This window comes from Trachemys scripta, chromosome 7 (assembly GCF_013100865.1).
Source record: "Trachemys scripta elegans isolate TJP31775 chromosome 7, CAS_Tse_1.0, whole genome shotgun sequence".
NCBI lineage: Eukaryota > Metazoa > Chordata > Testudines > Emydidae > Trachemys > Trachemys scripta.
The window spans coordinates 94045696-94063301 of record NC_048304.1 but is presented as its reverse complement, the minus strand read 5'-3'; the positions used below and the strand labels follow the sequence as shown (position 1 = coordinate 94063301).

General features: G+C 41.9%; 2 protein-coding genes across 6 annotated transcripts in view; both read right to left on the bottom strand.

The window, feature by feature from the left end:
- NOC3L (NOC3 like DNA replication regulator) overlaps positions 1-11438 on the bottom strand; it is a 32390-nt gene extending 20952 nt beyond the window's left edge. For all 4 annotated transcript variants that reach the window (XR_004646499.1, XM_034776204.1, XM_034776203.1 and 1 more), the window contains exons 1-7: positions 11359-11438; positions 9584-9791; positions 8273-8399; positions 4431-4588; positions 4256-4315; positions 859-989; positions 403-564 (exon numbers count right to left, since the gene is read on the bottom strand). Coding sequence is in view for 3 of the 4 variants with exons in the window: in XM_034776204.1 (XP_034632095.1) it covers positions 403-564; positions 859-989; positions 4256-4315; positions 4431-4588; positions 8273-8399; positions 9584-9791; positions 11359-11367 (855 nt within the window). In the remaining variant the exon portion in view is untranslated. The remainder of the gene's footprint in view (positions 1-402; positions 565-858; positions 990-4255; positions 4316-4430; positions 4589-8272; positions 8400-9583; positions 9792-11358) is intronic.
- A 5107-nt stretch (positions 11439-16545) lies between these two features.
- Positions 16546-17606, bottom strand: part of TBC1D12 (TBC1 domain family member 12) — an 83646-nt gene continuing 82585 nt past the window's right edge. For both annotated transcript variants that reach the window (XM_034776205.1, XM_034776206.1), the window contains one exon: positions 16546-16723. In XM_034776205.1, coding sequence (XP_034632096.1) covers positions 16655-16723 — 69 coding nt within the window. In that variant the 3' untranslated portion in view covers positions 16546-16654. The remainder of the gene's footprint in view (positions 16724-17606) is intronic.

Here is a 17606-nt window from a genome sequence, read left to right as displayed (position 1 = left end):
CCCCCCCCGCCGCTTCTTCCCCCAGAGTGGCGCTTTCCGGCCACTCCGCCCCTCCTTCTCCTCCTCTCAGTGGGCAGGCAGCATGCCGCTCAAAATCGGCTCGCGTGCCGTAGGCTGCCGACCCCTGCTGTAAAGCAATAACGCAAACTCGGACCTGCAGGGTCCTAGGACCCTGGGTCCAAGCCCTGTGTTAGTTCAATTGAAGTATAGACACAAGGGGGTTAGGCTACAGCTCAAGCATGGGCTTATGCTGAAGTGTAAACATATCCCATAAGTACTTCATGTTAAAATAGGATTTGTTAAATTTGTTCAAAAACTAGATTTCTGTTAAACACCTGTTTTAGATCAGGGACAGCCTATTAAAAACAACAAACTCTATTTTATTGAAACCTGCAGTTTCACCTTGGTATGTTTTTCTGCTTCAGTCAGAGGCCGAATTTTGTAAGAAGGAGTAATATCTTTGAATAGTTCCATCAGAGATACCATCACCAGCTTCCGAACAATCACAGCCACATTGGGGTCTTGTTCCATTAGCATGGCACGCAACTCTTTCAGCTTCTTTATCTGTTCAAGAAAACATGGTGCAGGATAAATAAAGGTTATATACAAAATAACACCAATTCATGGAGAGTCCAACTACTGGTGGGCATGGGTAATATCAAACACAGTCATGCAGATTTCCTTTGTCTGCAGAACAACTGCCAACAACCATGGCCCCCCTTTGCTGTCCTGTCTCTGCTGATTTTGGCTTTTCCATGGATGCATAACATGTTGCATACTTTGCCATTCCTTGATTACTTCAGATTTTTGTAATTAATTGATTTACTTACCACACACACAAAAATTAACACTACTCACGCTGTTTTCTGGGTCAGACAGAATGGCAGCTGCTAAGGCTGCAATGTGTATCTTCTTCTCCTGCAGCTTCCTTCTCCTTTGAATTAGCAGTTCATCTGTAGTGAGCACCGGCTGGGGTTCTTCACTAGATTCTAATATAATAAAGTTTATTAGTTAACTCCAATTCTATTCATTTTATTTCAAATTGTTACTTAGCAGATACAATATCATAATGTTAAGTTCAGCAGTATAGGACTCAAAAGCAGCCCAAGAGGTTTTTCAGGGCCATGTGATAACTTATGCAGATTACAAGACCCACTTCACCTCTTCCAACCCAAAATAAACAAACCAAGGAATGATGTCAAACTTGGTAGGTTAGGTCTGGGTTGAGATACAATTTTTCTGTTAAATTTCCAGTGAATTGGACAAGGGCATTTTGAGTACCTTAAGAAACTGAAGTGTTCGCAAGATTAAATAAATAAAAAAGGACAGTGATAAAACATAGCTGTACAGACTCTCATCAACCTGAGCTCTCAAGCACTGAACCAAAGACTAATTAATAAAATCAATTTTAAAAGTGATTATGATTTTAATTAACAACAACCAAATGGCTTGTTGGCGCCAATGAACTTAAAAAGGATGACAACAACTGGAGATCTGAACTTTCATTTAATTATTTTTTTAAATTACCTCGAAGTGTAAACCCATCACTATGGTGGCTTCTCAATAGAAAAAGGAAACAGTTTCCAACAAAACTGAAGACAGGTTGTTTCTAAATTAAAGTTTTTAATAACAAAAAAGGTGTTCTCAACCATAAAACTTCTAATGCTTTTTTTTTGGGCTGAATTTTGTAACCTGAAAACCAAGAGTAGGAGACATTAAAAATTAAGATTATTCGAGCCAGCTATTTTAATAGGGGCAAAAGGGGTGGTGCCTCCCTGCTCCCCCTCACCCTAGCCCCACAAGCATACACCAGTGGACTTTTTAAGGTGCTCACTTCCAATGGATCCAAGGGCTTACAAGGTGTGTGCATGTGGGTGTGTATATGGAGGGGAGATATGTAGGCTGAGGAGAGTATAGAGCTTGTGGGACTGAGAGAACGGGGTCATGAAGGGTATCAGCAGAGCAAGCTGGGTGATCTGATGGCAGAGAAGAAAGGAACAGAAGAGTGAACGAAAGTGGAGAAGGGGAACAGCAGAACAGGGTACATTCCACACATCCTTGTAAACATTAAGAGTCTCAGCATTACCCCCTCTCCCACTCAGCTCTGGCAAGGCTAAACAGGCCCAATCAGTATCTGTAGAACTTAAAATGTTGTTGCCCTCTGAACTCTTGCAACTTTAGTAGGCTCATTGGGAGCCCATCCTAATTTCCACAAGGCTTACCAGGGTAGCCAGGGTCCCTCACAACCACCCAGGAGATCCAATTAGACTCAGCAGCATAAAGCATAAATAGCGTCACCAACCTCCCAACTCCATTTAGGTTTTTAGGCAGCCAATGAGTCAATTTTAGGTAGTCAGGTAGCACCTAAGGCTTGTTGAGGGGACTGGGGGTGGCTTGGCCTGGCCCAGTCTTGCAGTATGGTGGGGGTTTGGGCCTCCTTCACCTGGGGCCCCCCACACAAGCCTCCTATCACTTGAGTGGAGGTGTTGGAAGGTAACTTCAAAATGAATTTTCTAATGTTCATCAGGAGGCTGCTGCATTTAGGATTTCTATTACTGTGCATCTCCAAACACTGTGGGCCCCAGGAAATCCACAGGAAGAGAAGGAGAAACGCTTCCTGGTGTGCTGCCCCCTACAATCCTCCTACTCTACCTACTTCTCCCTAGGAAGGGATACCCTTAGAAGGTGTACAGGAAAGGGTATGTCTGCACATCAAGTGGGGTATAATTCTCAGTTGAAGAAGGCATATTTGTGTTAGTTCTAACTGAGCTGGCATGTTAAAAATAGAGTGCAGTTGTGGCAGCACGAGTGGCAGGAGGGGCTCAGTACCCGAGTACATGCCTGTCCAAGACACTATGTAAGTACTTGGGATGGCTAGTGTCTCCCACCGCCCTGGCTACACTCTATTTTTAGCATGCCAGCTCAATCCAAGCTAACATGGGTATGTCTCCTCAAGCCAGAAGTTATACTCCCAGGCTGATAGGCAGACACACTCTAAACTACAGGCAATGCAGAATTTTCAAAATGCCTTTAAAAACGTAAGATACCTCCAAAATGTATACATACAGTTTAGCAGTTGGTAAGACACAATACTCCCGCAGCTGAGTTTCTAACTCTTGTAAAAAGGAGCAGAGTGTATGTCTGCTTTGAATTGAAAGTGGTTTTCTCTATGTATACTGTAACATACAAACCCAATGCATAAACCAAATATTGGCAGTTTGACTGGAGAGAGAATTTGCAACAGAGTACTTTGATGTAAATTTATCACAACCTAATTCATACTACACCTCTATCTCGATATAACGCTGTCCTCGGGAGCCAAAAAAATCTTACCACGTTATAGGTGAAACCGCGTTATCTCGAACTTGCTTTGATCCACCGGAGTGCGCAGCTCCGTCCCCTCTCCTCCCCCCGCCCCCAGAGCACTGCTTTATCGCATTATATCCGAATTCGTGTTATATCGGTCGTGTTATATCAGGGTAGAGGTGTATATCATTACAACCACTTTACTTGCATTTCCTGATGACTGTTTAATTTACTCAAATGTGTGTTTTGGATTTTGCTGCCCTGACTAAAACTGGCCAAAAAACTCAGGATTTCTGGTTCGCAGGAAATTTTGCTATTTCGAAATCTGGTTTTGTTCTGATGTCAACAAATTGCCATTTTCCCAATCAGCTCTAGACACGACTAAGACAGAGTTAGGGCTGTGCTTATCATTTGAGTGAGACTCTATGGCTTACTGTGGAAGTGCAAACTGAATTCCAAGTTTTCTGGGTTTCTCACATTTGATTGTTCAAGCTAAAAAAAAAATCTTGAAAGGTAATATATACTCAAAACACTGATACATGCTTCATTTTAAGATTTTTTTGTTTTGGAATAACCACCATGAATCAGGCAAGCCAGAGATTCCTGAACTAAGAATGAGGCTTCTTCCCTCACTGGTGAAAAAGGCATAACAGTTCCAAATGGCTTAGCCTAAGCATCAATTCTGGAGACATCAACATATCAAAATGATATTAAATGAAGTAATTCTGAAATCAGCAACAGAATTTTTTTCCTGCAAGTCCTGGAATTCTAGCAGGTGAGCATGAAGCAAGACAGGACTCATTGCCAAATTCTGAAAGTAAAATGACGCTTGACCGAATTGAGCTGTCTGTTCCAAAACCACCTAAGCAGAACACATTCTGTGGTAAATGACTTTATTAAACTGAAAAATCACTTTCAGTTGTCTAAGTGTAACAGGCTGTTTTATTACCTTCTACCACCTCCATTTCTTCTGTATCTTCCTCCTCTTCATTCTGTGCAACATTGATGACTGCAAGAACAGAATGTATATTACAAACCTAATACTAGACACTCGGGTTTAAAAAAATTAATAAAATACAATCTTGCTGGCTGCTGTTATGTTGAATCCAGCACCTGTTTCTTACCTGGCTTTTCCATTGTTTGTGGAATAATGCCACTTTTATCTTTGATAGGAAGCAGGTGAATAAGTTCTTTTTCTGGCTCAGTCTGCATGCACCTTGGCATTTTCTCATATCTGTCAATCACGCTTTCCTGTTTTCGTTTCTTAGCATGAACAGGTTCACTGTATAGTGCAAGACAGACTATTCAATTCATCAACAAATTAGATATTAACTGTAAATTCAAAGTATACTGTCAAAATTAACTTCCTACACCTAAAAAAATAAAATAAAATAAAGTCATGCAGTACATCATGAACCAGAACATCTGAGTGAGTTTCAGTGTCAGTTTCAGTTGCCTCTCCAGTTATTCACTGTTCTATGAATAAAAATGAACAAAAAATCCACCCTCCCATTCATCTCCAAAGTTTAGTAAACTTAGATATGAAATCATGGTGGCTTAGTTAACCTAGTAAAAGAATGCACTATAAAACTCATAACCAAACACTTTACTTGAAAGTTACAAATAAAAGTTAGTCATGTTATTTTGTGAATGTCAGCATTATTACACTAGCCCCTAAGCTGGTCTCTAAGGGTTGGTAATCTAAATCCATTTAAAAAAAACAAACAAAAACATTTAATTAAGTGGTGCAACCCCTTAGCATTGACAAGTTTTTATCTGTTTAGCTGCTGACAATCTAAACCAAAACAAACATTCTTAAGCCAATATAAATGGGTTCATACTGGGGGGGTTCCACATACAACTGCAAAAACTTATGTGTAAGTAAGTCTTAATAGAGGAATGAAATTCCCATTAGATGAACTGTGAAAACCTAATTAGTGTGGCTACTATCAGTCAAGATGCCTTGGGCCAAACGTAGTAGGCTGTGCAAAAGAGAGCAGTAGAAAGAGACCTCACTGTCATAAGATCTGCCATAGCAAACAGACCAGTGTCCTAGTTTTAGTCAACAGACCAGTGTCCTAGTTTTAGTCTGATGTGCCATCTCCTTTTACAGGCTGTCATAACTTAGTTTGTTTTCATTAAGTTCAGACTCTTAACCTGTATATGTTTATATGTGACTACACAAATCTTTGTTTTGTAAATAATAGGTAACGATTATATGGTCCGGCAGGTGGATTAGGCATTGCAATGCCTAATTTTTAGGCACTGAGAAAAATCAATGGAACAGCAGCAGGATCCACAAAGCCTGAGATGGTGGCCTAGGGAATGCATGGGAAGAAATAGGTGCCTGAGAATACAAACCACAAAAACCAGCAAGCTAGGCGGGGAGTTGCCTAAACTAACCAATGGGAGATGCCAGCGAGAGGGGTATGTCCTCAACCCTGCCCCTCTCACAGTTAGGCACCTAAGTCAGGACTGCAGGGAGATGCCTATATGTGTTGGCAATGCACAGCGAGGAACCCCTCTTCTGAAGTCAGGCAGCTTAGGCACCTAAGCTGTTTCTTGTGGGAAGTGCCTAACTCCATGCCTAACAATCAGAGGAGGTGACGCCACTGTTACCTACCTTATAACTTTAGCCTAGTGGTTAGAGCACTCTCCTGGGATGTGGGACACCTGGATTCAACTACCTCCTCTGCCTGATAAGGAAGAATTTGAAAAGGAGTCTCCCACCTCTTTGGAGAGTGTTCTCTCTCTCTATGGGTTATTCTGATGTGGGGTTCCCTCACTCTCTCCTGTTGAAGCTGTTCCACTTTCAATAAATAATTTCATGAGAGCAGGGAGACTGGACCTTGCAACTCCCATCTCCCAGACTCTCTCACTCTTTTTCTCTGGCCCAAGTCCTTTAATTAATCATTGGGCTAAAAACTTATAAGGGAGGCACAACCACCTCCAGCTCTGTCCAGATTTTGAATGGGGCCTGATCCAGTAGATATGCTCAGAGCACTGAACTAAGCGCTGTAGTTAAAATAGGCACTATTCCCCCAGTTTATGGATCACACTGGCGCTTAGGCAAGAGATGGACACCGTAGCACCAAGAGTGGGGCGGCAAAAGACACGCCCAGAAGCAGAAATTAAAGCTCCTAGAGAACTTTTACAGCAAAACTTTAGGCACTGATGTAGGTGCCTACAGGGTTACATGGCAGCGGAGTGAGGATTTTGTGGGTTGTAGTGGAGTTTACAACTGGAACTTAGGTGCCTAAAGTCCCTCTGTGGATCTTGGCCATAGTGGCTACAATGCAAATGTTTCTGTGAACTTTTCACAATTGATAAGAATAAAAGGCAGAAGAATAGGGGATTTTTTTAAAATTGGAAAATGCTACATTCTGTGCTTTAGAAGACAATATGAAAGTAACAAAAATTTGCCACAGTAGCTAATTTTCAAATGTTTATCTCCACAATTTAAAAATGTCTTTTTAAAATGAAAAGAAACTAGGTCAAACTAAAAGATCTACAGTTTGCACAATTTCATTCAATAAATACACATGTTTAGAGTTTTCTATTTTAGCTGTTCTGTAACAAAGCTGGAAACCAAGCTGTGTTTTAAAAATAAAATTGTATCTTAGCTAACGACTTGTAGACCAGCTACAGCATTTTACATAGCATGACATAATGCAGGAGAGCTGTAACTCTGTACATCAAAAATTATTTTTTAGTACGTTTCAGACACTGGTCTACATTACTGATTAATAGTTTATAAAACTTAACAAAATCATTTGAATTAGGGTTAGCATAAATAAGTGTTGGAAGCAGAAAGTTACTTCCTCCTTTTAAAAAGCCAAAATTAATTCCAAATCATTATTTTTTTTTAAAAAGAAAGTCCTCTGAGCTGATACTTTCTATGTCAAGTGAAGCAATTTTTTTTTATAACCCATTAAACAGAAAAGTTTAGTTTATACTGGAAATTAGAACAAACTATTAACTTCACAGCTCCCATGGTCATGGCAATTCCTACCTGTTGCCAAAGGATATTGTTAAGAAATAAAGAAAAGACACTATAATTCTGCTCCTCTGTACGACTGAGAATCCTGCAGCGACCATATTTCAGGAAATGGAAAATTACGCTATAATTCTATTTCTCTGGCGATATCACCTTCCAAAACTTTCACTCACCCATCTGCTCTCCCCCACACAGATGTTGCAGATACTTTCTTCCCCTCCCTTCGTATCTGCATATGAAGTTTATTATCATTGCATTTAAGGCACGATATTTTTCAAACTATTCTGATAATTGGCTTAACACTGCAGGGAAAGTCTTTGTATCCAGTTCAATTGGGAACCAACCTGAATGTTCATAGGACAGTGGCTGCAAGTCCAGGGAAACATGTGACTAGTTTGGTTCCTTCTCCCTAGCTGCTACCACTGCCTGTAGGAACCAAAAAACATCTTGAGCTTTGGGGATTCCATCTACCTCACATTAGGGAGCTGAGACAGGAGTGAAAATTGTGCAGACAAGGTATCTTAGGCTAGATCTACACTACCCGCCTGAATAGGCGGGTAGAAATCGACCTCTCGGGGATCCATTTATCGCGTCCCATCGGGACGCGACAATCGATCCTCGAATCGACGCTCTTACTCCACCAGCGGAGGTGGGAGTAAGCGCCGTCGACAGGAAGCCGCAGAGGTCGATTTTGCCACCGTCCTCACAGTGGGGTAAGTCGGCTGCGATACGTCGAATTCAGCTACGCTATTCACGTAGCTGAATTTGCCTATCTTAATTCGACTCCCCCCTGTAGTGTAGATGTAGCCTTAGGAGAAAGTAATTTCCAAGCATTAGAGGGTTGCTACAGTAGTGTTGATGATTGTGTTAATAGAAAAATGTGTGACTAGAACAAGTAAAGTCTAAAATTGGAAGTATTATTAACCTCACTACAGCTTATGGACTGTAAGGGTACATGAGAATACTTACCTAGAAGAAAGGTCTCTTGTTACAAATGATGCTTTTTGAGCTAAATCTTCCATTAATTTCAGGTCATCTTCATCCATCATATCCAGTGGAAGAGCTTCCTCTTCCTCCTCTTCCTCCTTTCTTTCAGCTGTATCAGAGGACAATGGACAGACTTGTAAGCCACTGCACTTGAAAATACTTGAAACTTGACAATACACCTTTCCTGTATTTGTCAATCTTCTCAACTCCACACTCCAACCCCAATCCTACAAACACACATGCTGAACTTTATTCCTGTGACTAGACCCATTCACAATAGTAGGACTATTCCTACGAGTAAAGTCACTCACATTCATAAGTATTTGCAAAATCAGGGCCTTAAGTCTTCCTGGCTCCACAACCATTATCTAGATAATAAAAAAGGACCTCATCAATGTCAGTAGGCCAAATAAACTTGACTTTGAAGAATAGTCCCATCTAAAAGGATTTAGTTTGGGGCAGTCATGCCCAAATAATTCTTTCCTTCATATTTCTAGTGTTGGAAAGGTGTTTTTGTTCTCCTTTTAAAGAAAAAGAAGATAAAACTAGTATATGTGCATTCTGCATCATACCACGTGCAAGCTCCATCATCAAGGAATCTATGTGAACATTTTTGACATGCTTAATTGATATGTGGGCTTGTTCTAAAAAGACAGAATAGTTAGGAATTCAGGTTCAAAATAGCTTTTGAGTCTCAGTCTATAGGAATGTACAAACTTGACAGCTGGAAAAACAACAGGCTCAGGATCTAGTTTGGAACAGGAGACAAGAAAGTGAGCAGTGCAGTTACCAAATATAATACTGAACATAAATTGGTCCAGAGAATAATCTATGCAGGCACTCTTGAGGATAAAAGAAAATTCAGAGACGTCAGGAATAAAAAGAAGTGATTGTGTGAATACTAAGCGTAAGTTTGTCTTTACAATGGGAAACTCTGATGTCATACTTTTCCTGTAGTTCATTTTGTAAAGCACTGTATACTGTTTACTCTTGCATAAAAAATAATGTAAGCATTATTACAATTTTCTCACTACACTCCATGCATGTAACCCTTTGATGCAGTAGCAAAGAACTGACTGATAATAATCTACAAAAAGGAAAATCAAGACTCAAGCATCTGTACATATTCTCTAATGGCAGTATCAGAATAAAGAACAAATTTGTAACTACTGGGTTCAGTTCTGGTTTTACTAGATGTAAATTACAATGTCATGCTTACCTCTCATCCCTCATCTATGCAAAATAGATCAGAACCGTTGCTAAATTCACTACCTGACACAAGCAAACACTCACCTGCATGTTTTTTCTTGAATTCCTCCAATGGAACAGATGTTCTGGATGTAACATCTTTGACAGCTTGCCTAAGTTTTCTTTGCTCTTTTCGATATTTCTTAGCAATGCTCTGCTGCTTAAACTGTTTATTCTTTAACTTGTTGTCAAGTTTTACTTTACTAGTTTTCAGCAACTTGCGAAAGCTTGGGACTCGTTTTTTATTTTTTCTCTGGAAACCAACAGAAAACTTCAGTTAACTGAAGATTCATGTTTATTTTTGTAAAAAAAAAAAAAAAAGCACTAAATTTAAGTGAAAGATTTAAACCAGACATGCTAACACTCACTAACACCCATGCTGGATAACAAATTTCTTGTGAACAGATTTCTGTGTTTAGGTTTAAAGTATACCCAATTCCTAATTAGTGAAATTAATTGTATTAAGCAGAATAACCTGGAAACAAATGGGCCAAAGATTTTACAGAAACATTTCTGAACAATCCTAGTTCTATAAATATCCAGCACAGAAAGCAATGCAATTTAAATACAGTCCTATAGCACATATTTAGTCTCCCCTTGTTTAGGAAGCATTATTAGGAAAGTGGTGATGGGACAGCTCCAGCAACACTTGACAGTCAGACTACCTCTGCCCCCATTATTCTGGTTCCCAACATGGATACAGAAAAGTGATCATAATGAGATTTCTTTGATCTGTTCCTAGGATAAGCTGTACAGCAGGGGTCGGCAACCTTCAGCACGCGGCTCGCCAGGGTAAGCCCCCTGGGGGGCTTGTTTACCTGCCATGTCCGCAGGTTCGGCAGATCGTGGCTCCTACTGGCCGCGGTTTGCCGCGCCAGGCCAATGGGGGCAGGAGGAAGAGGCGGCCAGCACATCCCTCGGCCTACGGTGCTTCTCGCAGCCTCCACTGGCTTGGGACACGAACCACAGCCAGTGGGAGCCGTGATTGGCTGAACCTGCGGACACAGCAGGTAAACAAACCGGCCAGGCCCCCTGGCGAGCCACGAGCCAAAGGTTGCCGATCCCTGCTGTACAGCATGTAGCACTAACGATGGAGACCTAGTTCACGACTAGGGCTCCCAAGTGCCATGGGAGTACAAATAATGTCCCTGTTAATTTTATTATCAGCTATCTTTGAAGCCAATTTCCATAAGATATCGCGGATCTGTTTCTGAGATATCTGTAGCAGTGATGAAGTGAACATTTCAAAAGGTGCCGGCCTTGCTCCCAAAGAGGTATAAGAAGGCAAAGGAGTAACTGGACAGCGCTGCCTCTTCACGAGGGCTTTCCACATAATTCACAGTCCTCGTCTATCGCCTCACCCCTCCCCTCAGCACCGGGCCTGCGGTGCTGTGTGCGCGCCCCGGTGCTGCTGATGGGGCCAAGGCGGCGCGGGGACAGGGAGCTTTGGCTGGCATCAGTCTCTCTGCGCTCCACTCCCGGCCTCGGCGGCCCGGCCCGGCCCGGCCCTCCCCTTCACAGCGCCTTGTACCCCCCGGCTCCGAGCTCCCCACAGCCACAGCCCCCCCTCCCCTGCCCCGGCTCTCCCCCACAGGGCCCCGCTTCCCCCACGACGCCGAGCCCTTACCCTAGCCCCACACTCCCTCACAGGACTCTCCCACTGCCAGCCACCCTCCCCTGCCCCGACTCTCCACCCCAGGGCCCCGTTTCCCGGCGCGGCCCGGCCCTTCCCCTCACAGCGCCATGCCCCCCCCCATAGCACTTCTCACTGCCCCAGCCCCCTCTGCCCCGCAGACAGAGCCCGACCCAGGGCCCCTCACCGGCTTCATTGCGGCGGCTCTAGGGGGCCCGGACACACGTGGCCGCAGACCGCTGCGCAGGCCCGGAAGCGCGGGGCGGGGCTGAGCTGCCTCACAGCGGCCTCTGGCGGCTGAAAGCGAGCACGGAGCCCGGCCGGCGACCGCTCAGGGTGGGTTTGGCCGCGCGCCACCTAGCCCTGGGCTGTGTGTGCCCCCGCCCCAGCGCGGCCTCGCCCCAGCCCTAGAGTCGCCCTGCTCCATTCCGCCCCCGGTGGGGCTGCAGCAGCCTGCGTTAAAGGGCCCGGGCCCCCGCCTGCACCCCGACACGTGAAGCAACAGCTGCAGGAGTAGCCCTTGAAATACTAGTCCAGACACAGCGTGAGGTGCTGTTTTGCTGAAAATGTGAAAACCACTCTCAGGCTTGTCTCTCCATGGACTTATTCCTGGTTAGCTGCATGTGTGGAGACTACCTGGACGCAAGAGAGTTAATCAAGAATAACTCCATATAAAGACAAGTCATTGCTGGGTTCCAGGTGTCCGGTTTTTGACCAACCAGAAAAATATTTACTGGTGCTAGAGAACCTGCCACTCTCACCCAGTGATGCTGAAACAATTTGTATAGTGGGGGTGCTGAAGCCATTGAACCAAAGTGTAAACCCTGTGTATAATAGAAACCATATCACACCAGCACCTATGCCCTCACCCTACTAAGTCATGCCCTAAACCAAAATGACAAGGTGAAACAGAAATCAACATCCCTAATCAGTAACTCTCTGGCAAGATTTGAAAGCACCCACTTCTGTATAGTAGCTACATCACCTACTTACACTCCTGTTAACACAGCATGAAACAAACTTCTTTTGAAAGCTGTTTCACATGAATTTGAAACAAGTCATAGTGGCCCAGTTGGGCCACTTTCAAAACTGGCTGAAGTTAGAATGATCTGTCCCCAACATAAAGCATCAATGAAACAGTTAGCTAAAGACTATTTCATTTGTTTTCCTACATGGGTTGTTTGGATGCCCCTGAAAAGGTTTGTTACATTTCTGTGAAATTGTGTTGTCCTAGTTTGTTTTGCACCAGCAACACTAGTTTTATGAAAACAAGGAGTCTGGTGGCACCTTAAAGACTAACAGATTTATTTGGGCATAAGCTTTCGTGAGTAAAAACCTCACTTCTTCGGATGCCCTTGAAATACTGGTTTTTACTCATGAAAGCTTATGCCCAAATAAATCTGTTAGTCTTTAAGGTGCCACCAGACTCCTTGTTGTTTTTGTAGATACAGACTAACACGGCTACCCCCGATACTAGTTTTATGGAGTACCATTCTTTAGCCTCCATTAAGTCTGACTCTTCTACCCTCCACAATCCATATGCTTATTACCACAGCAACTAGGCTTCCTGTGAGGAAGGCCAAACCCTTTAGCTTCCCCAGACTGGTACAATATCATTCCCCATTACTGATGGCCTAGCTAATATAGGTTGTCACTTGGTACCATGTACATTGTTCCTCTAATTAAGAAGAGCTGAGAGAAAGCCAACAGGACTTGGCTCTTCCAAACAGTTGGATGAATGCCTTTGCTGTTCCTAAGACAGAAGTGAACTGACAACTAATACTCTAGCTAAAGTCCTAAGGTAAAGCAGCAAATACTGAAATCATTTATTATTCTATACACACACCACCACACCACATCATGGGATTATTTGCATAACTGTCACAGGTATACTCACTGATATTTGGCAAATTAAGGACCAAGGTCTGGCAGAAGCAGAGATAGTTTCCAGCTCATATCCTTTTTGAAAATTAAGCTACAAATTGAGGGAACTAACAAATTGTAATGTAATACTTTACATGTTGATCACAAGAAGTCTGGATAGAATTTCAAGAGCTTATCGTCTGAATGCATGTTTAGGGACATGAGGTTTTGACATCAGTGAAGCAAGAGAAACAGTAGAGCATTTTGTCTATCAGCAACTTACAATTGGAGGCTGAGCACAGACTACTGTCTTCTGAAACACCAAAAAAACGTGTTATATGAAGCACTCTCATATCCTCATTCTATAGTAAATACTTATATGGCTTCCATCAGCACCATGTCGGAGCACCTAACAGTCTTTAATGTATTTGTCCTCACTACAGGTCCCCAAGTCCTAGGCAGCTACCCTAACCACTGGACCATCCTACTCCCCCCCCCCTTTTTTTAATTTAAATAATGCACAAGCATTGGTGTGAGTTGTAACGCAGAACCATTTTTTTGTTTTGGATTTTCATTGAGCATAGTTATTTAGTAGGTGCTTCATGAAAGCATCTCTAAGGATAGGACAAGAAGCAATGAGCTTAAATTGCAGCAAAGGAGGTTTAGGTTGGACATTAGGAAAACCTTCCTCTCAGAGTGGTAAAGCACTGGAATAAATTGCCTAGGGAGGTTGTGGAATCTCAAACATTGAAGATTTTTTAAGAGTGGGTTAGACAAATACCTGTCAGGAATGGTCTAGAATAGATAATACTTAGTCCTGCCATGAGTGCAGGGAACTGGACTAGATGACCTCTCAAGGTCCCTTTCAGTCCTATGATTCTATGAAAGCAATAGTAACCATTTCCAACGTGTGCTGGTTCTGGACCAATCCTTTCATTATATCCTTGATGATTAGACTGATCCTTTATTAGCATCTAACTTCAGCAGAAGAAAACCAAAAACTAGGGTGACCAGATAGCAAGTGTGAAAAATCAGGACACCTTTTTACAAGGGGGTGAGGGGACCATATAGTTGTGTATATAAGACAGACTAATATCAGGACATCTGGTCACCCTACCTGAAGCACATATGATATTACTGCTCACAATTCAGGTGTCTCCTATACCCAAATTACCATCCAATTAATGTTAACCACTTTATTGCCTGAATTGTAATACTGTCCTCTTCTGATCTATTGCCAGAGGAAAGGTCACCATCATACCTCTTCTGTCCAAATTTTCACTATTTCCCTGACGTAGAACAAGGTTTGGTGATGATAAACTGATGTCCACCTCCTCCTCACACTATCAGAAAAGCAACCCCTTGTCAGAACAAATTCAACATGTGCCTTCAGATCAACAATGAAATAAGGAGTGACTCACTGAATACAAGTCAGTTTTTCCATCCCCTTGACTGTCCCTGGCAACACAGCTAACATGCCCATCTATTATCAAGATGGCAAAATTCCCACCTTGACTCTTGCTCCATCAGTAACCCAAGGACAAGGACCCACATGCGGACATTCCCCACATCCCCAGCCTAGCTCACCAGCAAACCAGCACACTTAGATCAATATCAATTCATTTGTATTACAGTAGTACCCAAAAGGCCCCACTATGCTGGGCACTGTACATACGTTAAATGGGATAGATCAGCAATTTTGTGAATCTATCAGCAACGCAGTACATCAAGCTCATCAATAAATACATTATTTCAATTTTGCTTACTACAAGAAAATCCTTTAGGTACAACTCTATCAGACTGAAAAGTTTTGCAAGAAGTTTTTTAGGCAAGAGTTTTCTCCTGTATTAAAGAAGATGCCCCAAAAGGGAAAAGAGACTCAAGTACTTGTTCTGCTTATGAGTTTTATTTACACAGGATTGTTACTAGTGGTCTTAAATGAAGGCTAGATCCCTTCTATTTACAATTTTATATACATGTTTGTACTTGAAAAGTAAGAAAACTGTACAACAGAACTCCAAAACAAAATACAAATAAATTGGATCCAATTAAAGTAGTGAATACACATAAGAAAAAATCTCAGACATTTTAACTTTAAATTGTATGTTATGAGTAGTATATTTAAATGTAGTTTTAAACCAGATAGCGACATAAAAAGTTTCACCACACTAATTCAAATTTTTAACCAGAACAAGTTATGCAGACTCTGCTTTTAACACTGGACAACTGAAAAAACCTCCCAAATTTAAAAATATGTAATGATAAATCTGACTTCATTTCTACACAGAGGGACCAATTACAAAAATCACAGGAAAGCAATTTATTTACATTAAATACTATCAAAAATGGACTCAGAAAGAGCAAGTGTTAGCTACTTGCAGTATTATGCGCTTTCTATTTCTAATCCCTAAGATCGAACATTGTGTTTTACATATTTTAGAAACTAGGAAATATCTGCTTGTGTGACATGTACCATATGATCTTACTTCTCATACAATTAAAAGAAAAAGAAAAGTATTGCCAAACAATATGCTTTTTGGATTTTTTAGTATTGCACACCATAAAAGAAAGTTTCAAAAACTATTCCATCTGCATTTTTTTCAGCATTTGTGTGTGGACTGAAATTTTTAGTATCAATGCTCCTGAAAACATACAGAGACTGTCGTCAGAAGATTGTTTTTAGTGTTTACCATCAAGCATAAAAATGAACCAATTTCTTTTATTAGTAATGGTTAAGCAAGATAAAAAACTGTTGGTGGCAAATAACTGTTAAAGGAAAATTAAGTGGATATTCCATGAAGTAGGCTGCACACCCAACACTTCAAAAAACAAATGATTGAAACCATCTGTTACCCATGCTAACTAGATTAAGAATTGTAGCAGCGGTATACCTACCCATGCAACCATTATACTTTAATTTGCAGTGTACAAACACCTTTATAATACACTACAGATAATGGGCCTGATATTACCAGCATTTAAATCAACTGGACTTTTGCTACTGATTTCATTTGTAGCAGGACTGGGCACAATATTTCCACGGTTCCTGAGTTAAATTTGCCTAAGTTGAAGAATGAAGCTACAATTTAAGCAAACTAAATAAGACATACCCCGATGCTTTATATTATCTGGTACAAACATACCTAAACAAACTCATTTAGTCCACAATATTTCTTACTAGTTAATTGTGGAGGTAATATTTGTACCAGAGTGTTTGGTTCAGATAGCAGTTCTTGGGCCTTATTTAATATTTAACATTTTTATCACTCCCCCAAAAAAGTGCCTTTGTGGTATTTGTAAAAAAATGTATGCCTAAATTTTTGTAAGTACCAACAAAAGTTATTACAAATGTTTATTGCATTAAGCAGATTCTTTTTAAATATTAAATATGTATTACCCACTTCTCAGTTTCACAAGTTTTAGTATTTTGCTCTCTGTGAAAACAATTCTTCCCACAAAAAGCTACTTAATACTGGCAACAGGGTGAAGATTTCATCAATTTCTGCCACTTTATGTTTCTTAAGCTTTCCTCTATAGTGGTTTTCATGTAAAATGATGTAATAATTCCTTTTTAATCAAGTGGTTTTCTACAATGTCAATAGACCTTTACATTATGGAGATTAGCTTTTCAGTGCTGGGCTATGGTTCTTGTCACCTTCTTTGTTGTCCTTCATTAGTGAGGCAAACACCTATAAATTAGTATTAAAAAGGCAGATTAAAATGACATGCAGGTTTAAAAACATAATATTTAATTAACATTTATCGTAACATAGGCTACCCTTATAAAGAGACCATAATACAGATGTTTTTCTCAACAAGGATTATTTACATTTATCATAAACCTGAGGTTCCCTACATTTCCCCTAATGTCTAATCTTTAGGCCGAGTGTTATAACTGCCAACCCCACAAGAACAGACTGACTGAAAGGGACTAGAAGCCAGATACCACTAATCCTTACTAGCCACAATCAAGGCACTTCCCCTTTCCCTCCATCCTAGGGAGTACTCCCACAGCTCCAGCTTCCTCCAGAAGCAAACAGAGCTGAGCTCAGACATTTGACATGGCAAAGCACTACCAAAGTAGCCCAGCCCACATGATGGCTTCACTTAATAAAGTACCGTATATACTTGTTCATAAACCGAATTTTTTTTAGTAAAAAAGGGAAGCACCAGAGAAGGGCGTCGGCTTATGAACAGGTAGAGAGAGGGAGAGGTGGGACACAGCTCCTCCCCCCATCAGAGGGAGCAAGGAGAGGCAGCACAGCCAGCAGAGCCAAAAGGGAAGAGGCGGGGCCAGAGTCTCTCCGCTTCTGGCCACACTGCTCTCCCCCCAGCCTCGGAAGCAGTTGCAGCCCTGGGGCTGGCAGGCTGCAGCCGTGCCGCTCGGCCCCACCCCCCAGAGCAGGCTGTGGCCGCGCTGCAGCCACGTCACCCAGCCCAGCCCACTGGAACATGCTGCGGCCGCGCTGCCCGGTCTGGCCTGCCGGAGCAGGCTGCAGCTGCACTGCCCAGCGTGCTGCAGAAGCTCCAGCCAGGCCAGAGACATCCTCCCCTGGCCCTCCACAGATAAGG